The sequence below is a fragment of the Ananas comosus genome, linkage group 4 (assembly GCF_001540865.1).
Source record: "Ananas comosus cultivar F153 linkage group 4, ASM154086v1, whole genome shotgun sequence".
Classification (NCBI taxonomy): domain Eukaryota; kingdom Viridiplantae; phylum Streptophyta; class Magnoliopsida; order Poales; family Bromeliaceae; genus Ananas; species Ananas comosus.
The window spans coordinates 996,918-1,024,731 of NC_033624.1; the positions used below are offsets into that span (position 1 = coordinate 996,918).

At 40.3% G+C, this 27,814-nt stretch overlaps 4 protein-coding genes across 6 annotated transcripts; all 4 read right to left on the minus strand.

Moving 5' to 3' along the window:
• On the minus strand, window positions 352-4,936 carry LOC109708481. Its single transcript, XM_020230241.1, has 7 exons — window positions 4,338-4,936; window positions 4,016-4,230; window positions 2,324-2,561; window positions 1,719-1,804; window positions 1,506-1,597; window positions 802-1,063; window positions 352-721 (listed from the first exon to the last, which is right to left on the minus strand). The coding sequence occupies exons 1-7, from the start codon at window positions 4,692-4,694 to the stop codon at window positions 646-648; spliced, it is 1,326 nt and encodes a 441-aa protein (XP_020085830.1). The 5' UTR covers window positions 4,695-4,936; the 3' UTR covers window positions 352-645.
• On the minus strand, window positions 7,306-14,793 carry LOC109708688. The gene is made up of 7 exons (XM_020230504.1): window positions 14,629-14,793; window positions 13,628-14,055; window positions 13,043-13,100; window positions 12,670-12,959; window positions 12,200-12,425; window positions 11,900-12,104; window positions 7,306-10,703 (listed from the first exon to the last, which is right to left on the minus strand). Exons 1-7 carry the CDS (start codon window positions 14,791-14,793, stop codon window positions 7,306-7,308), a joined length of 4,770 nt encoding a protein of 1,589 aa, XP_020086093.1.
• LOC109709156 lies at window positions 15,382-19,975 on the minus strand. The gene is made up of 5 exons (XM_020231231.1): window positions 19,946-19,975; window positions 19,270-19,686; window positions 18,205-19,179; window positions 16,608-17,331; window positions 15,382-16,138 (listed from the first exon to the last, which is right to left on the minus strand). The coding sequence occupies exons 2-5, from the start codon at window positions 19,669-19,671 to the stop codon at window positions 15,903-15,905; spliced, it is 2,337 nt and encodes a 778-aa protein (XP_020086820.1). The 5' UTR covers window positions 19,672-19,686; window positions 19,946-19,975; the 3' UTR covers window positions 15,382-15,902.
• On the minus strand, window positions 22,428-27,759 carry LOC109709504 (calmodulin-binding protein 60 C-like). Of its 3 annotated transcripts, XM_020231769.1 has the most exons (10): window positions 27,497-27,759; window positions 27,034-27,134; window positions 26,834-26,909; window positions 25,886-25,938; window positions 24,997-25,487; window positions 24,522-24,682; window positions 24,176-24,373; window positions 23,449-23,623; window positions 22,974-23,129; window positions 22,738-22,878 (listed from the first exon to the last, which is right to left on the minus strand). In XM_020231769.1, the coding sequence occupies exons 1-10, from the start codon at window positions 27,632-27,634 to the stop codon at window positions 22,868-22,870; spliced, it is 1,560 nt and encodes a 519-aa protein (XP_020087358.1). In that variant the 5' UTR covers window positions 27,635-27,759; the 3' UTR covers window positions 22,738-22,867. The 3 variants fall into 3 exon arrangements, with proteins under 3 accessions (XP_020087356.1, XP_020087357.1, XP_020087358.1); XM_020231767.1 differs by having other exon boundaries at window positions 22,428-23,129; XM_020231768.1 differs by having other exon boundaries at window positions 22,428-23,129; window positions 27,034-27,303; window positions 27,385-27,759.

Below are 27,814 nucleotides of genomic sequence, written 5' to 3' on the forward strand. Positions count from 1 at the left end.
TTTTTTTTGCAGGCGACAGAGGGTCGGTGTATGTTCGAGTATGGTAAAAGAACTCTAAAAAATAGTGATTCTTAGTTTCTACACAATTCAAATAGCCATACATCTTTTATTATTATTATTATTATTAACAAAACTGGATCTTCAATAGTAATTTCTCACACAAATTTTGACTAAAAGACAAAAGTATTCACGTTCTTATACCTGTTTCTAGCTCTACAAGCGACTCTACAATAAGCTAGATAATAACATAATGCTTTGGATTTGCCAGACTCGGCTAATAAGAACTTATTTGGTATCGCCAGTTAAAACTGCACATATCGTTATAAACTTTAGAAAAGAAGCCAAAGGGAATTGAAGTAACTCAATTCTAATAAAACACCTAAAAACATTTGATACTCCAAGTCAATCGAGACCGCGAAAAGATAGGCATACCAATTTTCTTTTTCTTTTTTTTTTTTTGGGTGGGGGGTGGGGGGACATATCTATTAGTGTCCTAAATACAACAAACAACTGCTTATGGGCAGTATTAGCTGTAGCAGCATTTTGACTGATCTATTACTATAACATCATTTCAGAGAATTCCCGCCTCCCCTGTTTTATGCTAGAATTCTGTTCCATACATCACATTCTAAGATCTACTCAATTCTAAGCATATACAGAGAAAACCCAAAGTCCTTGATAGATCCAACAACAGCTAGTATGAAAGATGGATTCCTTACGACTGAAAGTTCAGTAAAAAGGGTTAAAAGTAATCTCACCATCTAATTATATTGAGGCACTTAGAAAAATGTCTGCACTCACCTCAGAGAAGTATTGTAGTGTGAGACGAAAAAACGGTAGTCAGGGGTATCAATCTTTAGGCCGCGAAGCCAATTATCAGCTGTTTGCAAAAGAGAAGCAGCTAATTGCTGGTCAGACAAGCCATTTGAAGTCCAGATAGAATCCCTGAACCTGTAGGAAGCTAGCCCGAGCAAAGGTAATGCGAGCTTCTTCGAAGCATCTGCGGAAGTGCTTTTGAAGTTCGCAAGAGAATATATATCGGGATGCCCACTTCTTGCGTCTGCTAAGAATTCAATTCATTCACGAACAGTTAGCACGACGACCTTACTTAACAAACACCAAGAGATGATTTTGTATCATATAGGGCGTATGTGGCCCCACTGGAGCTTCTGTAGGAGTGACGTTTAGTGAGCTGCTTGAGGGTGAAAAAAAAAAAAACCCACCAATTTTTCAGAATTTCATTAAGATCCCCCCAACAGATTCCTGTTGTAACAAAGAAGCAGAAGCTTCAGGAAAAAGCTCTTGCTTTAGGGGCCCTGAAGCACATTTTTGTTTCCCTACAAGCCAGAAGCTCTAGATTCTTGTTTGCCAAACTCTCGGCATCAGCGATTTGCATAGAGAAGCAATTAAAGCAGGGCCGAATAGATAATTAGCCCTGATAAAAGGGGACTCTATAATATGATTAGCTCCATCTTAAATGTACTCCGATGAATTATAATTGTTACCTTTTAAAGGCGTCGACAATGAGTGAAAGGTCAAAAAGCAAGCATCCAGGTCCTGTAATGTGGGGCCTGTGGGTATCCTATATATAGGATACCTGCATTGTATTTGAGCAAATTTATGTCACGTAAACGAAAAAAGATTTGTTCATAAAAGAGAAACAAAAAAAAGATTGGTTAATAAAAGAGTACTAACAAAACAAGGTGAGAAGGCCATACCAAGCTACAGAGATCCAACTGGGAGGCAGTAGATCACAGCTCCTTAACACCTTTAAATCAGGAAATTTAGTTGCAAGAACAGAAATCTGCAGGCATAGGTTAAGAAATTAGCAAGAGGATAATAGCATGAGGTATTTACATATATTATGCCCCTATGGAAGTATCTATTTAAACACATATACCAGCAAAAATTGAATTTTTAAGTGTCTTGCAAAAGCTTAATTTCTCACACATATATATCTATTATTCTACAATGATGCTCCTCTTTAAAGACATCGTCTAATACAAGCCAACTAACCAACTTCACATCAGGTCATTGGATTTTTGCACTTAACAAAAGTTTTATATATATATATATATATATATATATATATGAAATTTCTGTTTATTACAGTGTAGACATGCCAATAAATGACATTGTGGAGATATGTATGCATGTCAAATTAGTACATGTACTCATAAATACCCTCGTATAGGCCCATTATTTTCGTTTGGAGGGGAATACATCAAAGGTTTACCCATGAAATTGCTTCATAATTAAAAAAAAAACCCCAAAACGCGCTTGCTATTTTAATCAGCAAAAAGAAGAAACCCGAGAAACTTACCTTATCTGCCAAAGGTTGTCTCCCATAGGGTGGATCATACTCTTGGTATTCAAATATGGGCACTTGTGATTGGTTGCAAGCCTCGCTATCATCACTGGAAAAGCCTTCTTGATCAGCACATCCCGTGTTTCTTAAGGATTCTCTTCGTTCGGCAATGAGCTTCTCACTCTCACTCTCACTGCTAGCATCGCTGCTTGTATCCTGGTAGTTTTCACCGTCACTTTCCTCGCCAGGTCGCCTTTCAATAAAAGGAGGGTCAAGGTATTGAGCATAAGAAAAAGGTTGTATGACTGACATTTTAATGGTGACTTAAACATACACATATATCAGCCGAAAACTAAAATTCAACAGTGTAAATGTATTGCATGTATCACAGTGTAAAGTGGTCTCGCACAAAATCCTCAATTGAGTTCGGCTCTTAGAAGTTGGGATTTTGTTCAGATTTATTGAGACATTATTTCAAATAAGGGAGTCCAAATTCTCGAAAAGTTATTCAGATTTATTGAGACATCATTTCAAATAAGGGAGTCAAAATTCCCGAAAAGTTATCTATTAATTGTATAAAAAGAGGGAGTCAGCCATTATCCACGTGAACAATAACAGCATAGGTAATAAGTAGCGCCGTCAGATAGTTTTGAAGGAAATAAAGAAAAAAGAAGATAATGCGCAATCACATATCGTGATAGTCCAAATCAACAGAACAGGACTATAATGCACGGAATGTCAACGAACTTTACAATTAAGAAAAAATAGCATATCGCAAATCGTGATAGTCCAAATGGACAGCACAGGCCCATAATGCACTGTATGCAGAGGAACTTTGGAACTCATGCTTATTTAGGTCAAGCCATTTGAGATGCTCAGGCAGAAGGTTTCGTTCATGATTACCCGATGAAAGATTCTTCATAGAAGAATCAAACTCACCTATTCCCGTTGCTTATAAATAGCTATGGAAGAGAGCAATTATAATGGCTACAAAGCAATATTTGGACATGAAAATAATTAAAAGTTAGAGAAGAGCATCTATAAAAGGATATCTTCAGATCTAAATTTTGTGCTAAACTTATGGCTCACAGGCCCTGAATCAACTAAAATGATCTCATTACCAATCTATACAGATACCAAGCAAAACTGCATATAGCACATATGGCTATTTAAGTAAAAGAATTCTATGACCAAAGAAAACAAGCAAGCAGGGCAACATCCACCATAACTAAAAACAGTAATCAAAAAGAGCACGCTGAACTATAGAGAATCTGCAGCATTAGAAACTTGGCGATCAACAGCTTCTACCCAACAAACAAAGAATATAGCATATGCTTTCCTGGTTCAACTTCCACAACAGCTTCTGTACTCTAGAAGTGGAAGAAAGGAGTCTGACAGCCAAAAGTCTACAGCTTGAGGCAGGAACAAGGCACGGCAATGAGCTTTGGCGTGCCACATGCAGAAGCTCCACTTTGAAGCTTCTACTACTAGCTTCAGAAGACACCAATTTTGACAACTTAGAGATTTTAACTGTAAAGTGATTAAGACTTTTGCAAATAATTCGACTCAAAGGCACTCCTACGGGCAGTTCCAGCCACGCAAGCAGCTATATCCATAAGGTAGAACACACAACAACAATCATAAAGAGAAAAAGGTCCAATCAGAGATTCAACTAACAAAACCACACCATTAGGAACTTGATTATACCTCGTGCTCACACTCGGTCTCGACTTATTCACATATAGCTGAATAGCGGATAGGAAGGGCACATAATACTGTATAACATAATCCGTCCCGCTCAAAACCAACGGCACGCCAACGCCGTAAGCACTCCACTCCTTGAACGACTCCCACAGATCGGCGAGATTATAGTACGGGAACGATTCAGTATTATCGCTTATCCTCCACCCCCTCATACTCGTCTGCCACAAAATTAAACGAAGAAGAAGATTTAGCACCCTTAATCACATCACCAAACAGTAGAGAAGAGGAATCATGTCAAAAAGAATCTATTGTGGAAATTACGAACTTTGGACAAGTATTGAGCTTGAACTAGTAGATTCGTGGACTGGATGAACCGCTCCAAGTTCCCCGAAGGCGGGGGCGGCGGCGGCGGGGGCGGAGGAGAAGAGGAGGGCGAAGGTGAGGGCTTCGACGCTTCCGAATCGGCCGATTCCGCTCGGCTCTCGACCTCCCGGGCCTCGGGCGGTGGCGCCGCCGGCGTAGGCTGACGCGGCGGCGGCGCCGCCTTCGCCGCTGCGGCGGCGCGCTGCTGCTCCTCCTGGAGCAGCTGCTGCTGGTGTTGCCTCCGGATCGGCGGGGGCCAGTAGAACCGATCGTCGCCGTGGCCGCGGGCGAGCGACGACGATCCGCCGGAGAGAACCATCGCAAGAGGATCGGAAGGAGACGGCCTCGGGGAGTCCGACGATGATGGGGCAAAACCCTAGGGTTTCGATGCGATCGATCGGGGGAGGTTTTGCGAATTGTGGTTTTAGAAATTAGGGTTTTTGGAGCACAAAATCATGGCAAGTGTTTGGGGATCTAGCGATGGGCGTGGTGGTGTGGGAGGACTCGGAAAAATATATATGGAGTTACTCAACTCTTACAACCTCTTCGCCTCCCGTTTCTAAAATTTTACTCAATTTTTTAAAATAAAAGAAATTTTTTGCACATGAATCCTTAGCAATTTTGGATATTGCTAACACTGTGCCCAATGCTATGCTCAAAATATTATTTTCCCAATTCTTTCTAAATTAAAAATATTATACATTTATGTAATTTTATTTATCAAAAATTAAGGAAATTAAAGTTTACTGCAGATGAATGCATAGGCAAATGTGGAGTCAAATAGATCTCAAGATTAATTAATTTTTTTTAAGAAGTTTGAGATCTAAAGTATATTCTCTTAAAAAAACAACCTTGAGCACGCAATTACCCTCTATTAAGAGTATTTTCTCATGTAATGTAATACCGTGCACACAGTTATAGACACAAAAAATCATAGTTTTCATGTATTTGAAAAATACTGTTATAAATTTCACGATATGGATTCCACGTTACTTTATCTAATAAAAAGATTTTTTCATTCTATATATGCATAGGAATATACGATAGAGGAGGTATAGTATTATTCCTCGACTAATTCTCACAATCGATCCTAATGTTGTTGTATTTCCCTATATATATTGATATAATTGAAACTTATTAGGAAATCAGTGAATATTGCTGATGTGGCTTAACATACTAATACACGTTTTAATTGCTCGCTTATCCTAATACCGCAAAGAAGGAATTAATTAATTATAACCTTTGAGCAACAAAATCGCGATTTATACATGCTTGGTTTGGTTGGTTTTTGAAATAAGTTTTCTTCTCTAGCTCAGATAAAAGTTTTGAAACCTCTTTCACGAAGAAAAGTTAGAATAATATTTATCTTTTTCGAACAATTGAGTATAAATGTGTCCAAGTAGTTCTACACAAAACTTGGCTTCTCCAAAAGCACCGTTTACCAGCGCTTTAGTTCGAAGCGATCTATTAAGCAATTGCTCATCAACTTTGCTTCGTCAATAGCTAAAAGAAATTGAGTAGCTTAAAATACATATATATAAATGAATGTATAAATAGTTATACAACACTCTCTTTTAGTCTCTCGATCCCCATCACAACTTCTAAAGAGAAAAAAAATTGTTGAAATATGTTTCAATTTATAACCATATTCATTACCATATTTGAATAAGTTAATTTCCAGGATAAGCACATATATATATATATATATATATATATATATATATATATATATATATATANGAGCTGTTTGTTTCTATGCATGATAACAATGAAGATGCCCGAGCCTTTGGGGGAAATGTAAACCTCTTATTAATTGTGTGAAAGAGTTGTTGAGGAGCAACCACACTTAATTAAAGTTACCATAAATTTAGCCAAGCTATATATATATATATATATATAGGAGTATATATTTCTGCAATATTATTTTAGTTCAAATGAAAAAAAAAAGAAGAAAAAACACAAGAATAATGCTACGGCAATTGGCTTAATTAGGTCTTGGTAGGGTAGGTGTAAGGCAATTAAATTACCACATTGAAAAAGGAAAAAAAAATTATCACTCATTCACCGAAAATTAGGCTCAGATTAAAAAAAGCACTGAAAAATAGAAAAACAAAAATGCTTAGTGGCTAGTTTAAAATTACCATCCATGATTTTTTTTCTCGAATATTACTATATTCAGTAGGAACTGCATTGCTTAAAACTGAGAATCTAATGAAAAAAATGTTAGTAAAACAATCTCTTTTTTTTTAATACTTTTTATTGCTTAATAAATTTATTGAATAAAAAAGATTCAACAAATGTCACGGCCATTCAAACAGAGGGACCAAGAAAAATGACAACCTCTAAAAAAACTAAGGAAAATTAGAAGTGGCCACTATGTCCACAATTGTGTGGGGCTCAACTTTTTTGATAGTTAAGTAATTTTCGAAAATATTTGTTTCTTAATTAAATAACAATAGTGTAATATATATGGCTAGTCCTTGCAGTGCCTTGAGCATTACAACTTTATTTATCCTTCTATTTTTTCTTTTCATGGAAATTAAAACTGTAACTTTAATTGTACAATAAATTATTAATTACATTATAAAAAATAAAAGTTTGTAAAAATTACACTACCAGTTAGTAGAAGAGGCAAAAGTGTAATATACGAGAAAGATCCGAACCTAACTATTTAAGTAGAAAGTACAAGAATCGAGTTTGCAATATCAGAAAAGTAGAGGGAGTATCCAAATATATATTTTTTTTTTGAGTAAACAGGGATATACCCTATTTGTGTTTAGAGAACCAAAAGGGATTTACAGACCTAGTTTCCGTTGATTGTAGTCTAATCCAACCGAAGGCAAACTCCACACCCACATTATAAGAGAAGGTAAGAAGACAAGTAAGAAAATACAGCAAAGAAAACATTGCAAGGCACTAATCTACACCCATCACGTTCCAAGAGCACGTTGCCACAGAGCCATGGTGTCTATCACTTTTCTTTCAAGTTCGCCGCTTCTAGATAGCTGGTTGTCGAAGATTCGTTTGTTTCGTTCCTTCCATAATTCCCAGCAAATAGTTGTGAGCAAGGTGTCGAAGCCTCTTCTGTGCCGGCGTCCTTTGATTGAGATTCGAGCACGATTCCAGCGAGTAGGAAGATCCCCCGGTAGCGCGAGCAAGGCACGCTGAGTGGTCAAATGGTGTTGAAGCAGATTCGTCCAAACGGTCGTTGAGTATGAGCAGTAGAAGAAGATGTGCTGTAAACTCTCGCCGCTTCTTGAGCAAAGGGTACAAATCGATGGTCCAACCCATCCCCTTTTCGCGAGAGTATCGGCTGTCAGAATCTTGTTTCTGGCTGCGAGCCACATGAAGATTTTCACTCTTAGCGGGATCTTGATCGTCCAGAGGCAAGGAATGTAGTTTGTGTTCACCCCATCATAGATAAGGAAGTTGTATGCTCGTCGTACCTGAAACCGTCCATCCGCATGCCAACGCCAAGATATAGAGTCGTTGTCGTTTGTAAGTGATGTGTTCTGGAGCAGTACCTGAAGCCGCGGCAGGTCCTCCTGTTGCTGGTCTCGGCCCAAGCCCGTCCCAAAGCCGAGGTCGATATTGTGGGCAAAACGCTGGATCCATTTAGCTACCGATAGATTTCTGTGCGTCGAGGCGGCATAGAGATTTGGGAATTGGTGTCTGAGAGTGAGTCCACCGGACCACCTCGCATTCCAAAAGGATGTTAAATGTCCACTTCCCAGCACTACAGTAGTGGATGCGTGGAGAGACGGTGCGGTGTCGAGGATCCCTTTCCATATCGGGCAGCATCTAAGAGCAGATTTGACTTCAGCTGCAGGGTGCCGGTACCTGTAGTGTTTTTGCATTAGAAGTTTGACCCAAGGCAGGTTGTGGTAGGTGTAGAAATTCCAGAGTACTTTCATAAGTAAGGCCAAGTTCATGATCCGTAAGCTTCGGATACCCAAGCCTCCCAATTTCTTTGGCCGGCACACATGTTCCCAGGTAACTAGGCATTGAAAACCATTACGTAGCATTCGACCCCTCCAGAAGAAGTGGCGGCGAAATTTGTCTATGATATTGAGCACCCAGGTAGGTAGCTTGAACAACGAGCAAAAAAAGGCCGGGATACTTAAGAGTACTGAGTTAATTAGTATAAGGCGCCCCCCTCTTGAGAGCGTCTGTCCCTTCCAATCCGCAAGGCGCTTGCTGATCCTTTCAATGAGCGGCATGTAGTCAGCTCTTCGCAGCCGTTTAGGTGAGAGAGGCAATCCCAAATAGTTGAGAGGAAATTCTTTCACTGGGCATCCCAAAGAAGTTGCCAAGGAGGATGCTTGAGCGTCCGGCAAATTGATTGGGGTGACGGAGCTTTTGCTGTAGTTGATCTTAAGGCCCGAGCACCCCGCAAACTTGTCCAGAATCAGCTTTACGATCGCCGCCGACCTTGTTGATCCATCAAAGAAGATGATCAGATCGTCCGCGAATTGTAGAGTATGCAGGCGGGCATTTCCGATTCCAACGTCCGGTAATAATCCTTCGGTGACGGCAATTTGGATAAGTCTGTAAAGGACATCAACACACAGGATAAAGAGAAGTGGGGAGAGCGGGTCACCTTGTCGAAGGCCACGCCTGCACGGGAAGGATCTCCCCGGGGTGCCATTTAGGATCACTGACGTACTAGCCGAGTGAAGAAGAGAGCGTATCCATGAAATCCAGCGCTGGCTGAATCCCCTCGCTTGGAGAAGGTCAAGCAAGAAGCTCCAGTCAACTTGATCGAAGGCACGCTCAAAGTCGATCTTCAATAGAGCCGCACGTTGCTTGGTAGTGTACAGGTGATGAATCAAAATGTGGGCGCAATTGAAGTTATCAGAGATGTGTCTACCCTTTAGGAAGGCCGCTTGATAAGAGTTTATCAATCCACCCAGGACATTCTGTAATCGCGACGCTAGGACCTTCGAAATCAGTTTGGCGACACTGTGGATCAGGCTAATAGGCAGGAAGTCGTTGGCCGACAGGGCTTCGTTCTTCTTCGGTACGAGACATAACCACCCAGTGTTGGCTCCCGTGAGATTCGCCAATCCATTGTAGAAGTTATTGAACATTCCCATAATATCGTCTTTGATGAGGTTCCAGAAATGCTGGTAAAAAAGCATTGGCAATCCATCCGGACCCGGGGCCTTCTCAGGGGCAGAAGAGAATACAGCTGTTTTCACTTCGGAGATAGTGAAGGGGGCATGTAGAGATGAAAGATCAATCTGTTGATCTGCGTAAATCGCGTGTAAGTTGATATCGACTGAGGGGTTAAGTTGGACACCCAGCTGGTTGCGGAAGAAGGAGAGGAGATGTCCAGCAATCTGATCGGGTGAGGTAAAGGTGCTTGATCCGGTTGAGAGCCTAGAGATGAAATTCTTGCTTCTGCGGGCACTGGCTTGTTGGTGGAAGAATTTGGTGTTGGCATCTCCCACTTTTAGCCATTGGACTCGAGAACGCTGCTTCCACTTGATCTCCTCCTGCAGACAAATGTCTTCATATCTGGTCTTGAGCTTGGGTCGCAGAATGTATTCCGGCGTCGTTAGAGGTCGGTACTCTTCAGCCTTGTCCAACCACTCGATCCAAAGAAGGCAGCGTTTACCTTGTTCTCTAGAGGCTAAAGAGATGTCTGCGCTCCAAGAGCGGAGTGCAGATTGGACCGACTCAATCTTCCGCAAGATAAGATTAACCGGATTTGTGTCATGCAGAACGGACCTCCAGGCTGCAGCGACGATGCCGCGGAGTGCAGGGTGGCGCAACCAAAAGGCCTCGAATCTGAAGAGGTTAGCAGAAGTATAGGATGAGAGTACCAGAGGAGTGTGGTCGGAACGCGGCCGCGGAAGAGCCCTGAGAGCAGATCGGGGAAAAACCAGGGTCCAAGCGTTGGAGATGAAGACACGATCAAGTCGCTCCAGTGTCGAAGTGACTCTACCGTTAGACCAAGTAAAAGATTTGTTCGCAATGGGGATGTCGATCAGTCCACTCTCCTGGACTGTTTCCCTGAAGCTCAGAATATCGTTGATATTTGTAGTCGGTCCGTTCTTGTCCTGAATGGAGAGGAGGACATTGAAATCCCCGAGCACTACCCACGCCCCTGATGATGTTGCGCTGATAGAACGCAGCTCAAGGAAGAAGTCAGCTTTAAGATTCGGCGCCGTAGGTCCGTGGACATTGGTAATCATAAACATTTTCCCATCCACTTTCCGCTTAAGCACAACGGTGAGTGAAAACCTGCCCGAATGCTCTCTTACGCAATCGAAAAGAGTCGGATTCCATGCTGTCAACAGACCGCCTCTTGTCCCTTCGGCACCTAAAAAACGGAAGTCTTGCAGATGAAAGCCCCCAAAGGAGCGAAACTTGTCTTGAGAGATAGAGGAAAGCTTAGTTTCTTGAAAGCACACCACGCAGCATTTACAGTGTTGGATGAAAGATTTGACGACCGCACATTTGCGGTTGTCATTGAGACCCCTCACATTCCACGTAAGAAAACGAAAAGTTCTATTCCTGGCCATAAAAAGAGAGAAAACCCCAAACAGCAAACAGCAACCCAAAGAAGGCTAGGCCCCTAGTCCAGTAACCGCAGACGCCCGGCAGGTATCCTCGAGAACCGTATCTTTGTCAGAGATGCCACATACCGTCTTGATGATTTGGATATCTTCCAGGGTCAGAGGGATAAGTTTATCTCTATCCTGTGGAGCCGGGGCCTCCATACTGGCCGCTGATCCCCCACTCTTCCCCACCAGAGGACGGTAGGAGTCCAGGTGGGGACCAAATATTATAAAACTAGAAAATTTGATCAAGTATAATTCCTTTTTATGCATAGGAAATATGTATTTCAGAATGGCGTGCTTGTATTATCTTTTTTTTGTTTTTCCTGAGAGAAAAAAAAATAGCAAACTATTCGCTTTATCGACTTAAAATGTGAAGTAAACATGTTTTGAATCAGGGAATTTTAAAACTTAATTATCAAGTTTTTAACCAACTATACTAGAGACACAGTTTATAAGATAGACATGGATTTGGGCCCCACCATGACACTGAGTTGAGTTGGTGGGTCAATATTTGAGTTTGATGTAGTTGTCCTCCATATCAAACTGGGCCCGATTCCAACTCGGTCTCATCTGCATAGAATCACTTGGTTGGAATCAGGATCAAGTTGTAAAAGATGCCTCATATTTTGGAATATAATTACGCTTGCAAATAATATGCATAGGGAGTGCGGATTACACAGAGAACAAACTATTGAATTAAATAGTTTGTGCACGTACTATTGTAAGATTTATTTGTAAACTGTTATAATAATTTCAACTTCAATCCAATTTGACACCTCGCAGAACAGAACACCAACCCTAACCAACAAATCTTAAGTTTCTAAGTCAATTCACAATCCTAGACACTATCCCCTGGACCCCTGCAACCACAATTATCTATTAGATCAACCTATCACACTGTTCGAATTTGCCTTAACTTTATGATTTGAGAGGCATGGGATTGGGACCTGAGCACCTGAGAAGCTCCCATTCACATTGAGGCAGGATGAAGTTGTGTTGCTGCATTGCCTACTATTATCGCATGTTACCAACTTGATATCGGCGAGCTCGACATTTTTGCAAGGCGCATCTCTGCTGCATAACAAGTTCACCGCTATTTTGGTCGTCGAAGTTCCCGTTATGTTTTCGAATGTTACGTTGCTAATTTGTACTCGCGATGGCTGGAAAAACAAAAACAAAAACAAAAACACCAGTTTTTCATTACTTGTCACTCAATTATAAGTGGTGAGATTGTATTTGGGTAAAGTAGTAGTACCTTCTTAGAGCAACCATCTAGGGGGCAATACTCTTGATCTATTATGATAGGGTTGGAGACATTGATCATGGTTATGTTTGAGAATGTGAAGTTTTGAGCCAGGCTAGCCGATGACCCGGGCCAAGTCTTGATCCGCACACCGTTGGTCGTGTTCTTCACCGTGCAATTCTCCACGAGCAACCCGATCACGTCCGTCTCGTTGTCGTACTTCCCTAAACTCCCAACACTAGGAGGAAAAACAACAACAAAAAAAAAAACACCATGTTGACATTTTGATCATGATTTCGAAATACATCCTTATGTTTCAATTTGAACAATTTAGTCCCTGAAGTTTATTCTGCATAATTGGTCCTCTGAGGATGACATTGAAATTGTTACAGTTGGAACTTCGAGGATGAAATCGAAATCGGGGGCAAATTTGTAACCAGCCCAAGAATTCTTACTATGATAGTGCATTCGTAAAATTTTACCTTATTCCATGGCCAGGTCCGCAAGTGACATTTGAGACAAGCACATCTTTTGAGCCAGGTCCGATGGAGATGCAGTCATCGCCGGTGCCAATGACCGAGTTCCTGATCCGGATGTGACTTGTTCCTCCTACATGGATGCCGTCGGTGTTGGGGCTGTCTCCTGGGGCGGTGATATTAAGGTCGTGGATGTTGATGTGCTCGCACCGGTGAAAGTTCATGTGGAATGCTTTGCTGTCGACAAGTTTAAGCAGGGAAATCGTCGAATTGCTAACTTCTTCGAACTTGAGTGTCTACAAGTAATTCAATCATTGCATCAATACATAAGAAAATGATAGTCAACTTATGCACAAAACTTATTTTATTTATTCTTCACCGTAACGCGGATATAAATTGTCGGAACCAGTATCACACACTGTTCCAGTATTGTTTTTAAAACCAATTTGGGTTCGAACCATGACATAGTTCACGTCGCATATTATAGGATCATATGTCAGGTTGGTCGGGTCAAATCAAATGACGTAAAAAGTTTGGGTTGCGATTTTGGGTGACCCATTTAACCCAACCCGCTCGGGGTGGGTGGGTCTAAGCCAACTTCCGAACTACCTGAATTGGTTCAAGTCAGGTTCGGGTTGACCCACATGAGAGAGTTACTATTTTAGGCGAATCCATCCAACCCAATTGGGAATGTAGCATGGTCCATTAATTACCTTCATTGAGATCTTTAAAACTAGGCACATCAGTTTGTTTTCTCTATCAAATTCTTGGTATTACTGCATCAAACAATAACTTTCTCAAACTGTTAGTAACCTTTTCTCATAACTCCTGGAGCATAAATAAGATCATGGCCTCATGGGTGGTGATTAATTAACAAAGGGATTCATGTAACTGCTACTATTGGAATACAATAGTAGAGTTTCCACCATGTGCACTTGATGAGTATAGATAGTACAAAGATTACTGGTGTAAGTGGCCAAAGCAGGTATGTAGGTTATTCATCTGATTACTTGGAACTGCAGAGGACTTTGGGGTGAATTCACAATCTTTCATAGCATTAAAGTAGTAAATTCTTACGGTGGGGGCAAGATCGCACGATTGACCATCGTCACACTTATTCTTCGACCACGCACGGGCGCCCTGGCCGTCGAGGGTGCCGCCGCCGGTGACCGCCAACTTGTCGAGGCCGTTGAATTTGATCCAAGAGCTATCAGGGAAATCGTCAAATTCCAAAGGAGCCTGCAGTGACCCCTTGATCTCAACCGAAGGAGCAATGTTGTTCTTGCACGGACCGCGGAATTCGACCGGGCCGAGATTGAAGGTCCCATTAGGGATTAAAAGGCGCGAAGTACCGTCGAAGTTGCACGCAGCTTTCCAAGCAGCCAAAAAGGCCTAGGAACAAAAGAAATTGAAGGAAAATAAGTTGGTGAACATGAATGAGTGAGTGCAAAACGTAGGAGTGCTTGTTTTACTTTAATAGAAAGATTCAAATGGCTCATGCTGAAAAGTTAATGTAAGGTAATTTATCTGAGTCTTTAGTTGATCTTTCTTCAAACCAATTTGGTTGTATTTATGTACAGATTTATAGAGAAAGAAACTAAGCTTCTATCTTAATTTGGCATCTAACTGAGGTTTTTGAATCAGGTTTTCTTTTTTTTTGTTTTTTGTTTGGACAATGTATCCCCCCCTTCACCATGAAAACTCACAAAAACTTGCAAACTTGATAAACCTTTAATTCCAAGAAATTAAATATGTAGAAATTTAATAGGAGTGCATGAATTACTAAGGAAAACATACACAACTGCATGAATAACCATAGCATTCTAAATAGATACCACTATATTCCTACCCATGAAATCATATTCAGGTAGGACCCAGCCCTTAGACTCTAATTTTAGCTCTGAGCTTAAAAAATAACAAGAATATCCTACACCTGAACTGTGAGAAAGGTGAATTGTCACTTACTGCTTTATTATCCTCTCTATCCACATCTGCACCATAATGAGTTACATCAAACACATTGGGAGGGTCATTGGCTTTGGCAAAGTAGAAAACCCAAAATGAGAAGAGAAAAGCCACCCTGAAGTAGTGCACTGTGCTTACATGTTGAAGAGAGAGCATGGTGTACATTTCATTCTACTTGAAGAGACTAATTAAGGACGAGTGTACGTACATGTATATTACCCTTCTCTTTTGAATTGATTAAATAGCATTAAGAATGGCTCTGTAACTTCTCTTTTTCTCATAGGGAAAATAAGGAAACGGACTTGTTTCCCTAAATAAGATTATTGCAGTAAATAAACTTACTACATTAGTGCCCACTCTTTACCACATAAAAAGATAATTCCTTAAAGATTTTTTTTTTCCCTTTCTAGTGACGTGAAATGTTACCGTATCAGTTAAGTTTTTTTTTTTTTTCGCTACAAAAGTGAAACAGTAGTACGTGCATAAATACACACGATATTTATGAATAAAGAATAACACTAGGACATATATTTGGTGACAATTAATAAGTTGCCAATGGTACATCTCAAATATGTAATAACGTATTCCAAGTAATCTAGAATTCACTAAACAGAGAGGGTCCGCCGTCCGATAACCCACTGCTCGATCGATCACCGCCGTCGATTGGAGTTGGATACGGTTTACTGCATTCTTTTAGCTGTGTATTCTTCAACTCTTCACAATTGCCATTAAAAGGTTTAAGGAACAGAGTAGTGAATGAAATACAAATGAGTTCTATAAATAGGAGAAGCCATTAACGCTAAAAACAAAACACAACCTCAAAAATGTATACCACTTAGCAAAATGTGCTAAAATAAATATGAATTTTATGAAATGAAGTATGAATGGATATGTCAGACAACAATGTGGGATTGCAATGTTTGATACAACGAAGCAATAACCGGATGTGACGGTTCGGTTTAGAAAATCAGCAAAAAGGAATATTTGAGAACCTAAAAGAACAGTATGCTTTGCATCTTTTCCCTCTACAGTCTTGCACTCTCCTCTTCTCTTTCTTGTCCCGACCCTTAATCCTATGAGGCGACAATGAGCCAGAAAGTCTTTGTACAACAGGAGTGTTTAAACCAAGAAAGTCGTTGTATAGAGAAGTTCACAAACTCGAGGACGCCGATTTAACTTATAGAACCCCCAAAACTCGCAGATGTTCTGGAGAAGGCCTCCCCGGATCACATAAATGATCATCGGTAAGAAGACCAAAAGATGGAAACCATATGTTAGTGATCAGAACTTTCACGTATCGTCTTCTGAAGCATATCTTTAATGAAGGAGCCGAAGCAAGATGAGCAGCAATTGTTTGAAACAAATGCAGGCTCTTTGCCATCGAAGTCGTGAGAACAGTTGGGAGGAGGCTGAAGGGGGCCTGTGACCATTCTACTGTGGTGCTTAATCCCGAATGCCGCCAAAATAATGTGCGTTGCCCGCCTCGCGATGCGCTTGAAATTGTCACGCTCTTCAGTGAATATAAGAAAAGATCAGTTCGCGCGAATAAAGACAAAAAAGAAACCATAATTCAAGTTAATTATATCAGAGTTTTTACTTTGCATAGAGTGATGCCAATTACAAACATATATCAATAAACAACAATACGTGTCCTACAGAAATCCAAGGTTGTAGTAGATAGTATTTACATTTGCAATTGCAGTACTAAAAAAGGGATCAAGCTATGAAGTACCTGCCTATCATACAATATGGCATGCAAACAACTCTAATTACACAAGCATGTAGACATAAGCATAAATGCAAAATAGTTGCATAAAATCCTAACAACAGCAAGCAAGCTTTAATCATCAAAGTTTGCGTCCCCAAAAAAAGGTGATGCAGCTCTAAAAATATAAGTTCTAAATTCTGATAGCGCATATGATGCTTATAATAGATAAATCAATCACCAAAAAAAAAAAATGGAGCTTGAGAAAACCTACCTAATGGGGAATCCCTGGTCAAGCGTTTAAGGTCGCTCTTCACCATGGACTGCACTTGCTCCTTAGCCCCCTCCACATTCCTGAAACTTCTTCCCTCTCTATGCATGCACGGAGCCAAATTAGTACGAGACTGAAAAGAATTCACCCCTTCCGCACCATGTAAAGGTTCTCGATTTCTTTGAATTTCTAAGGGCTCACTATCAGATTCTATGCCAGGCGTCACACCAGTTCGTGGAAAGATCTGCCTAGATCTGCTACTGTTGGAGAGCAAAATCCTTATACGCTGTTGGATTGCACGCCTCCCAGAAAGAGTTGACACCTGTGATGCTGCCACCTGGTCCTCCTCGGGAAATTCTCTAGGGGAGAGGTTTAAATCAAACATCGATCTCTGAGGATTAGTATTAGCTGCACCTTGAGGTGCATTGATGTCTATTTCAACATTTGCAGGACGGCTTTCATTATTATTTCTAGCTCCCCGATCGAACACGGTATCGGGTGCTTGAGAGAAAGATGAGCCCTCTCCTGCAGCTCTACAACACTCACAGTACCAGTTGCCTTCAGGTACTTCTCTTCCCAGGCCAACACAATATGTGTGCGCGGGTGAGTCACATATATCACAAAGTAGCATGAGATTATCATCACCACCTTGCTGGCATTCTATACACACGACGCTCTCATATGGATCAAGCATACCCCTCATTTCTTCTTCAGATGGTTGGTAAACCTGTCAAATTGAATGAAGCCAGACTAAGATATGGATCATAAAGCCCACAGATACTATATTTTGAAATGAACAAGGATGACACAACAGAAGAAAATAAAAATTAAGCCAAGTCCGTATAAATACGATTTATTTTCTCATGGTACCACGAAAGGGAAAAGGAAAAAGGAAAAGAAAGAGGGAACACAGCATGAGTCAGAAATCACTGGACTTTGTATCATGCGATTAATTCAAAAATCATCTGAGGGTGAATTTACATATTTTGATAATACACAAACAAACTTTTCAGCATTGCTATTGATGATCCAATTGTGAATATTGAAGCAAGAAGAAGCTTGAATTCTGGTGATATTAGCTAAACAAAATCAGTGAAGTTGATGCTTGCATGTCTAAATAATAACCAAAATTTATGCAAGCATGAATGAAAAATGCAGCATAAGCATGCCAAATTCAAAACTCCAAGACAGTCCAGGGATTAGGATCAGCAACATAGAAATATATAGAGCAAGCAAAGAGCTAGTTCAGACCATTATTTATCGAGGATAATTTTAGAAAACCAAAGTTTAATCCCTTATTAGATCACTACATCTTTAGCCATTTTCAGTACCCTAACAATGCTTAGGACCACAAGCCAAACTATGCAATGTTCATAAAAGGGCAAAAGGTAATAAGGTAAAGGATGGAAAATTCATATGCTTCAAAAAAGAAAGCTAGATAAATTACTGATAAAATCAACATCTAATAAGTGATCAACTACTGTGCAACAGTCATAATTAATGGCGAAAAGTCAAAACATGATCATAAATTTCAAGATTACTATTACCAAATTCATAAAAAGATCATAATAAGGCAAGAGAAAAAGGAAGAAGATTATACCTGATCACGCTTCTCTACCCTTATAACAGGCTTCCTGATTCCTAAACCTAGATCTGACTTGGACGACTTGGTAATAGTCACAAATCTCCTCTTGCAAAGAGGGCACCGCGATTCCACTTTAGACCACTCCATAATACACGCGAAACAGAAATAATGGGCACAGCAATTCAAAATACCCTGAATCGATGCTTTTTGCTCCTCTGACAAGCAGATCCCACAGATCGGCTTTCCCAAATCATCATCAGCCTGTTTCTCCTTCCCTTTCTCCTCATTCTTCCTCCCTGCAAATATCCTCTTCGGCTGCGGGCAGTTCGTAACCCCTCCAACACCAAGATCACGTAGCTCTTCCTCTGAAATCATGTAATCTGAATCGTCAGATGAATCCAATCTAATCGATGATCGTCGCTTCCTCCTCTTCTTGCTCTTGACCGGAGCCTCCTCGACAAAATCATCATCATCATCTGACGTCACATATTCGAAATCCGATGTATCTGAATCCACCGACGATCTCTTCTTCACCGGCGCTGGATTATTTGTTCTGTTTCTTCTCCCAATCTTGTTCCTCTTCTTCTTTGTCTTCCTATTTACTTCCTCCGGATCTTTCACAATGAAATCATCATCTTCGTAGTCATCATCATCTCTCAACTGCTCTCGTCTTCTCCTTCGCCTCTTTCTCGGCAGCTGCTTCACCGTTTTCCTCCCATTCTTTGTCTTTGAAACCCTAGATTTGCGCTTCCTTCCGATTTTTCTCGTATCTCCATTTCTCCTTGAACCAATCTTGTCAGAGCTCACAAGAACATCAATTTCTTCGTCATCTTCCTTATCCGGCGAGAAATCCTCGTCCTCGTCCTCCTCGTCCTCGTCCTCCTCCTCTTCGTAGTCCGAAACCCTAGCTTTCCTGCCGCGAGATCGGACCCTCCCCTTCTTCCTCCCAATCGCAGCCGTCCTTTTTTCCTCCTCCTCCTCCTCCTCCTCCTCCNCCGAAACCCTAGCTTTCCTGCCGCGAGATCGGACCCTCCCCTTCTTCCTCCCAATCGCAGCCGTCCTTTTTTCCTCCTCCTCCTCTTCCTCCTCCTCCCCCTCATAATCATCATCATCATCATCCGAAACCTTAGCCGTCCTACCCCTTCTCCGGCCATTAGAGGAGCTCCTCCGTGGCTCCGATCGCGAGATCCTCTTCTTCTCTACCTTCTCCTCCTCCTCCTCCTCCTCCTCCTCCTCGTCGAACACCGCATCATCGTCCTCCTCGGAGCATGCGGATCCGCCAAAATCGAACTCCTCCTCCCCGGATTCCTCCTCGGAAGCGACCAAGGACTCGGCGGAGCTCCCCGACCCCTCCCCGTATTCCTCCTCCGCCACGTACTCCTCATCATCGTCGTCGTCGTCCTCCTCCTCCTCCTTGTATCGCCCCCGTCGCCGCCGCCTCCCATTGGCCGTTTTGGAGCTCGGCCCCCTCCCTCTCCCCATATTACCTAAAAGGGCCTAAATATAGACTAACTTAAAATCGAAATAAACTTCGGGCACTTATTTGCGAAAATTCTTTCGTGCGCGAAAATTGATGATGCGTGCGGCCTTGCGACGGAGAAAGGAACAGTTGCTACCAAAAGCACCTCATTTTTTTTTTCCTTTTTCTTCTCAATTTAAAAAAAAAAAAAATTGGTGCGTATAAAATAAATAGTAGAAAATACGGGGTGGAGAGAGAAAAAGCGGGGGGAGGAGTGGGGTGTTGAAGGATCCGTACCTTAGAAGAGAGAGAAGGTCGGCGAAGAGAGGAGAGAGAAAGAGATAGAGAGAGAAAGAGTAAGAGCGAGAGAGGTGGGGGGCGATTTAAACGGGGGGGAGGTGGAGTAATCGGCGACGTCAAGTGGTGAAATGACCAAAATGCCCCCGTATTAATTTGGGGGCGATTCTTCAGCGCACCTAATTTCGATGAGCTGGTGTAACGGAAGTGCGGGGCCCACGCATCGTGCGGATGAGAACGCCCGAGGGCCTCATACGGAACACGTGGCGTGGATCTACCGGGTGACGGCTTGAGTTAAGCGGTGTTTTTTTGCGGGACACCGTAATGGTTTCGAAACAGCGGCGGGGTGCGGACGCAAACCTGTTTGCGCCACCCGTAACGCCGTTTGGTCTTGTCCCAAACGGGTCGGATTCGGATCTGCTCCACTGAGGATCCGAAATTAAATACCAAGCAACCTATGGATAGAAAAGAGTTTAAATGCATTGCGTCGCAGATGAGCAGCAAGATTATTCTGTCTGCTAAAATATCTGTAACGAATGATAAATTATATCAAGCCAGCCGGTTAAGTTCAATCTTGTTCTCAGCTTATTAGCTGGTTGGTACAAGTTATTCTATTCGTACAATTGAAACCAGTTAAAAATACAGGAGCCAAAATTTTCTCTTTCCTAAATAGAAGCAGCAGCTATTCTTGAACAAGTGCAATATATGCTAACATAAATAAAACCTCACTACTGTTCAATCGCTCTCGTATAGAAACAGCTAAGAAATTTAAAATTGGAATGGTGATATATATATATATATATTAACATAGGACTTGTTTGGGGAAATTGGTAAATGCCTCAGCATGGGTTTGTAATAAAATATCTGAGCTGTAGAGAATCTAAGAAAGCATTGAAGCTTTCTTGATGAGTTCCTAAAAAGGGTTCATTCCATTTTGGCCAAGAGCTGGAAGCTTAAGCCATGTAAAGTAACGTTTATGATTTTTAGATTCTGTTTCGTTCATAAATGTGTACAAGTTTTAACCCAAATGTAAACACGTGTAAGTGACAAATCAGGTGTCTGAATGGTTTCCACAAATAAATGTGTGACAAAAACAAAGTAAACATTTTCCGACTCATAAAAATAAGCAATCGATCGGACAGATAGATGATGTTTTTCTACTATCATAGAGAAGCTCGAAGCTGAAATATAGAACTGTTGCACAAGCTAGGCCAAACATGCCTCACTTATTATATATGGCGGGCGAATAAAGTTAGAACATAATGTAGAAAAATCATATGATTTTTAAGATTCTGTTTGGTTCCGTAACGATACTGATGTAATATGTAAACACATGCAAGTGACAAATCTGACATTTGGCTGGCTCTTGTAATTGCGACGCATAAATACATGTAAATGGCGAGTTAGGCATTTGACTAGGTCCATTGAACAGGTGGTCTAATACATAAATAATGTATTTAGCTATCAGACAGAAGGTTAGATCAGGAGAAAAAAGATTGAACTATCGCACAAGCAAGACGAAATAGGCCTCAATTGTGGTTGGCCAATCTAGTTGAAGGAGAATTTTATTCCTTTGACCTTTCTTTGGGGCATAATAAAATTGTAACAACCATTTGAGTCTCACTGTTCTCAGTTAAACATGGTGGTTATAAAATCTTAGAACTCTCGAGTTTTCGTTAAAATATTTCGAACTACTCCTAGGACAAAATTCTCAAACCTGTTATATCATTAGCAAGGTACTCCCAAGGTGTGAGTGATAATTCTTTTCTTCTACAATTTGGTTTATTTTGCTAAATCAGATTTGATCAGCTCTTAAATTGATGGGAAGTTAATCACTCATCAACTTACCATTTTCGGAAAAATCTTAGAGGAAATGAAAGCTACAGGAATGTTATACTCAGCAACTTGCCAAAGAACATATATAGTTTGTTCCAAAAGCGAATAATTAGCGTCGGATGCCGAGTACTCAGAACCAGCATCTGACGCTGCAATCGAGCGATTAGTATCTGATTACTCCACGATAATTGATTTGGAACATCTTCCCTATTTCAAAGCCAAAATTAAATATTTAACAAACACACAGCCAGAAATTTTCGACGAAGTCGAAAAGATGGAATTAGGATTTAGTGTTTGCAGCTTTGAAAAAAACTGAACTATGTCTCCTGAAAGAAGAAGTTCCCGAGCATTTCTAATGAAAAAGTTACAAAGCTCGTTCAAACAACTATATTCAAACTAAACATATATTATACTTGGGGTAAGGGAACCCAAGAAGCCCATCTTATTATCACAACAATTTCTCACACAATCAACTTTAGATTCATAAGTTCTTTTTTTTTTTTGTTGTTGGAAAGCTGAGATTCACAACTTATATATTGCTTTATCATAAAACATTTAGAGAATAAGAAATCTGAGATGTGTGAAATTTGGTAACTAGCATTTTGTTGTTGCTTACTTTAAAGAAATAAATAGAACATAGACCAAGTGAGAAAACATAAATGAACCAAATATTATGCCGATGAAAATAAACAAACATAACAATACATTTTTACATACAAGGATAAACAAAATGGATAGAGAAAAAGCCCACATCTTAAAACAAAAGGCGAAAAGAAAAAGAAACATGAAAACAGAATTTCTCCACCACCTAGGAGATCTACAGCATATAAACATCGAACTAACTGGATCCAGGGTCACTTCAAATTGCGGGAGCTCTAGCTTTCGACGTCTTTTGAACTCCTTGGAACAAAGCCCAACTGATCGTTAGCATTGCGAAGAGGTTCGCCACACTCTCAATTCCATTGCCAGGCAATGCTATTCAGTAAAACTGCTCTTCTCGCTGAGCATCGTCTTAAAACCGCCATCCATTTTAGCACCGCGATCAGCTTAACCCACTTCCTACGGGCAGCATAATGCGCACTCTTATCACCCGAGACCTGAATGAAGCCATTACAATGATCCCAAATCGAGCAATATGGAGAAGAGCTCAACATATCTACTTCAAAATTAGAACCCATCTTCACATTCTCACCTGCCATGCTTGGGTTGACCAATCCTCTAGGCTGTAAGCTTCCCCACTCTTCGTAGAGATCCCTCACATTCAAACTATTTGCTTGGAAGGAACTCAAATTGAGCGGATAAGAATCATGCCCACTCAACTGGGACATATCTTCTAAAATTGTATTTCCTGGCAGACAAGGTGGCCACAATGTTAATTTAGAAGAGCATACAAGCGTTGTAACATGAAAAGTAAACTAAGGCTAAGTGGTCATAAAATTTCTCTTGTCAGTGACTTCAGATTTAGAGCAATCGATACACTGAACTCGAGCTTTATTTGTAGGAAATTATTGAGATTTGATAGCTGAAGCCAATTGAAACAGGAATTGAAGTCCCTTGCATGTAACAAATTGAAGTGCGTTGACCCATGTGAAATTTTACGATAAGTTCAATGACCGATGGTGCAATTTCCCCATTTAATGTCATCATAATTGTGAGTCTTAGTTCACCTTGAATGGATGGAGCGGGATGAGGAATCTGTTGGTCCATCAAGCTCGGCATTGGCATAGTAACCACATCAGTTGGAGATGGTAGACTCGCGTTATTGTTAACAACTTGTTCTTTGAACTCAAGTATATGGCCCGGAAATCTATAAGCATCTTGCTGCAACTTGTTCGCCAATACCTGAAAACAAACAGGCCTTATTTAGGACAAATAGCAACTCTCTTAGCAAACAAGATATGCACATCATTTCATAACCAATTAATGTCTGTAATACTTTGATACTAATGCTGCTCAAACCCACAAAATTTTGAACTTTGCATATTTGCCAATTATAATTGGTGAAGAATGGAATGAAGGAAAGAACGAGTCGATTGCCTGAGAGTGGTTGAGAGATGTAGGAAAGAAGAGAAGACTAGAAGATAAAATATTAAAATTCAAGGGTAATTTAGATATACGTAGGAACGATATCATTCAAATTAACATGAATGGCTTATAATTTCCACAGCACGTTCAACAAATATCAAACATTCAACGATAGATAACATACGTTACAGGATGTAGAGAAGCTAAGTGTAATTAAAAGTTTTAGTGCATAAGCGTCAAAAAAACTCAAGATCTTCATCAAAACTATTAGCCATTAAAAAAACTTACTCGACAATAGACAAAAACACTAACACAAAATTGATACTTATATAAAAAAGTAGAGGAAAAATTAAGTTTGGGCAGAAGTACCTTTTGAGTTGCAGTAAGTTCATCCAAACTGTAACAGTTGCCATTCATTATTGTTCCCACAAGCTCATATATACAGTTGAACAGCAGTACAACTCCCTGCTCACTACAATATGAGTATAGCTTGTCTTCTAGAATGCACTCTCTAGCATGCTCAGTGGTCGCTTCCCACATTTTATTTGACATCCCAGTGCCAAGTAACTATGAAGTATGCAAGAGAAAATTGAGAGAGAGAGAGAGAGAGAGAGAGAGAGAGAGAGAGGAGGGGGGAGGGGGTGAGAGCCGTTAGTTTGTGCACAAGGAAGTCTTTATCTCCAAAAAGAAATCACAATTGATATGGTTTTCTCACCCGACGAAGCCTATCTTGATCCACCACCAAATTCCTCAGGAAGTCTTGAACAGTAATGATCCCAAAGTCTGCGAGTTTTTTATGAAAAACTCCATCTTTTCCTATCTTTTCCAACCGCCACACATCATCAAGCAATGCTGGAGGATGATGTTTCTTGTACACTGAAATTCAAAGATATTTTAGATAATGCCGGTAACAAAAATTTATTGAGCCATACACCTATAAGCATCAAAATTGCATAAATCTGCCCAAAAAAATTGATTTCCTGATACATATATACTCTTTCCAAAGGAGTTTAATGAAAATCAGTTTCAAGGACACTTAATGGTATTTAAGGGCATTCTGAGTATTTTTTATGTGTATAAAGGCATATACTATATTGCCAACTTTAAAAGCCATTAACAAATTTATAGGGTGCATATGTTATTTTCTAGAAAAAATTAAATAGTCAAAAGTTGACAAGATCTGGACTTACACTCTCCTCGGTGATCCTTAATACAAAAAGCTTCACTAACTGCTTCATGTACTCTTTCAACTCCAGAATTATTTTGACAGACCCTCGCGCCTAGCCTGAATTTTCGACTTCTTATCCAGCTGGAGTTATCAGTAAAAGTGGCATCACAAATAAAACCAACCCCATTGCTCAGTGTGATTACCAGTTCCCCAGCGAGTAAAGGTCTTTTGCCCTCTCTTTCACGTACAATATTTTCACTGAAATCCTTTTCAGTCCAGCCCAATTGTGAATCCGTTCCAAAATCACCGTCAAGAACAACAATTTCGATCTGGATTGACGATGAAGGACCGGTTGATATTATCCGGTTTGATGCCGAATCAAAAATTGAAACTTGGATTGGTTTTTTGTTCTCGGTTTCTATTTTGCTGCCTGTGAAGAGTGTTTGGGGCAGAGTACCCTGGAATTGCAGCCGATATCTTTTGTTTGAAGCCGCCTTAATCTGATGAGGAATTCTAAAAGACAAAATGCAAATGCATCTAAGGACAGTAAGAAAAAAGACGAAAAAAAACAATTTTAAGATAGCTGCATGTCTATCAGTAGTTTTAAAGCAGCTTTATTCAGAAAAATGACAACTGACGTCAGTTTTTTTTGTGATGCTTTTACAAGTTTTGTTTTTTCTGTTAACTCTTGTTGTTTGTGACGATTTCTTTTTTTTGCAAATAAAATTTCTTAAAATTGTCTCAATAGGTCCCACTCTTAAATTTAAAAAATAAGTGATTCTGAACATGTTCCCAAAATAATAATTCTGATGAATTATTAATTGATATTAAGTGTTGGGCAATGATATGAAGCATTTTAATATATAACTTAAAATGACAGCGGTATGGCATATAGTTTCTAAAATGCTTACTTCGGAGCTAAACGCACATGACGATACAGAGCTTTCTCCACCTCTTCTTGCACCTGATATCCATTACAGAGCACAACATATCAAACAATAAGGAACATTACTTTTCGAGAGGCATCAGAAGTTGCTATATATATATATATACATATATATATATATATACATATATATATATATATATATATATAGAGAGAGAGAGAGAGAGAGAGAGAGAGAGAGAGAATTGAGCTCCTATGCTTTTAAAAGTACCAAGTTATTGGTGCTTGTAGATTTTTAACCATTAGATTAAGTGATGTACAGTTAGGATGATGTGGGCCCCCTAGGGTTGAGTGGGTGGTTGGTTGAATAATATAATCTAATGGTTGAAAATGATTCGAGGAGTAAATCTAACGGTAAAAAATTTACAAGTATTAATGCTATAAATGCATATACAACACAGGCATCACAAAATTTCCAACTACACACAAATGAAGCAGGCAACAACCAATACAATAATTTTTAAAATTACGTGAACTTCGCAAGAACTGTATATTTTAAATCTTCTCTAGATATAATTTATCAACAGACATTGCAACTAAAAGATGATAGGAAAATAAATGCGGCTATTCCTATTTTACTGGATTTATACACAGATCGACAGAATAAGAAGATTTCAAGACAAGTGTGACTGAAATCTAACTAAGTGCCTGCTTTGAACAACTAGAGTGCCTCGAGATATTCTTTGAATAAAGCTGTTCGAATCAACTAATTTTATTAGAATTGCCCAACAGATTCACACTGCACCAAGAAGCTGAATCTCTGAAATGGAGCAAAACACTTTTTTTTTTTTCCATTTCTCGAATCCCAAGTATAAGGAAAGAAACACAGAACCACATGAATTAAAATGTCAAATTCAATTTCTCAAAAATCAAACTCATCAATAGCAAGATACTTGAGCAACATTAACTCTACCACTTTGCGAAGAAAAGGTTCCATCTTTGACAAATGGCGCTGCATGTACTGTGCTCCCATTACTTCTCGCATCGAACTACAATAATTATAAGCAAATTGTTACAGAAAAAGGAAAAAAAAAAAAGAAGAAATTCTAAGAACCTATCACACACTGAAAATAAGAAACGAAATTAAATTAAAGAATAGGAAATGCCACTCACTTGAGAAATGTTCGTCGTCTCTTTGCTTCCCGAGCCAACAATCCCTCACCCTTCCCCCCTTCTTCCTCCTCCTCCAAAGCCCTTTTCAGATCCATTACGAGCTAAACCAAACAACAAAACCCTAAGCCCAGTAACGGCCACCGAATCAACCGCCGCGCACACTTCAAAATAGTAACTACTATAAATGGGAGAAACGGATGAGGAGGGATCTGCGGGCGAAGCAGCGCCGAAGCTTCGCCCGAAACGTAAAGTAGGGCTCATCGTAAAACCCTAGAAATGCCAAGATTCGATCTTTTCACCCCCCAAAAGGATAGGAATTTTGTCAGAGGACAAGGGGGGAAAGATACAAACCAGAGATTCTCGGGGCGCGAGCTCGAGATTGGGGTACGGAATACCAACAAGGTGTGAGACTGTGCCAAAAATTTGTTGATAAAAAAGGTGGTGGGGTTTTAGGGTTTTGTACATGGACCGGAGAAGCTTCGGAGAAGGGAGGCGGAAGGAGACGGGGTAGTCGCGCCGATCGAGGCTGCGACCGTGCGGGGCCCCGTGGCCATTGGAGCTCTGCTTCGATTCGTCGTGGTGTGGAGAGAGCGAGAGGCATGAACCCTAAACCCTAACCCCAATTCCTAGAAAAAGCTCGGGATGTGGGGAAAAGGAGACAAAAGGGAAGCGGAGAGAAGGTGCACAAAAGCCCTGTTTTTTTCGCCGCTTTGTGCTTTGCCTTTTATTTTTTTTATTTTATTATTTTTTTTTTATTTTGGGCGAGGCTTTTGTTCGGAGA

Excerpts from the sequence above, each read along its gene's own strand:
- LOC109708481 (XM_020230241.1), bottom strand. The coding sequence starts at position 4,694 with ATGGTTCTCTCCGGCGGATCGTCGTCGCTCGCCCGCGGCCACGGCGAC. Across the intron at positions 1,805-2,323 it reads GACAACCTTTGGCAGATAAG|ATTTCTGTTCTTGCAACTAA; the intron begins GTAAGTTTCTCG and ends CTATGCCTGCAG. Across the intron at positions 1,598-1,718 it reads AGTTGGATCTCTGTAGCTTG|GTATCCTATATATAGGATAC; the intron begins GTATGGCCTTCT and ends AATACAATGCAG.
- LOC109708688 (XM_020230504.1), bottom strand. The coding sequence starts at position 14,793 with ATGTACACCATGCTCTCTCTTCAACATGTAAGCACAGTGCACTACTTC. Across the intron at positions 12,426-12,669 it reads GGACCTGGCCATGGAATAAG|TGTTGGGAGTTTAGGGAAGT; the intron begins GTAAAATTTTAC and ends TTTTCCTCCTAG. Across the intron at positions 12,105-12,199 it reads TAGATGGTTGCTCTAAGAAG|CCATCGCGAGTACAAATTAG; the intron begins GTACTACTACTT and ends TTGTTTTTCCAG.
- LOC109709156 (XM_020231231.1), bottom strand. The coding sequence starts at position 19,671 with ATGGGGAGAGGGAGGGGGCCGAGCTCCAAAACGGCCAATGGGAGGCGG. Across the intron at positions 17,332-18,204 it reads GGGTAGAGAAGCGTGATCAG|GTTTACCAACCATCTGAAGA; the intron begins GTATAATCTTCT and ends TCAATTTGACAG. Across the intron at positions 16,139-16,607 it reads GACCAGGGATTCCCCATTAG|AGCGTGACAATTTCAAGCGC; the intron begins GTAGGTTTTCTC and ends TATTCACTGAAG.
- LOC109709504 (XM_020231767.1), bottom strand. The coding sequence starts at position 27,634 with ATGCCTCTCGCTCTCTCCACACCACGACGAATCGAAGCAGAGCTCCAA. Across the intron at positions 24,683-24,996 it reads TAAGGATCACCGAGGAGAGT|TGTACAAGAAACATCATCCT; the intron begins GTAAGTCCAGAT and ends TTTGAATTTCAG. Across the intron at positions 23,624-24,175 it reads AACTTACTGCAACTCAAAAG|GTATTGGCGAACAAGTTGCA; the intron begins GTACTTCTGCCC and ends GTTTGTTTTCAG.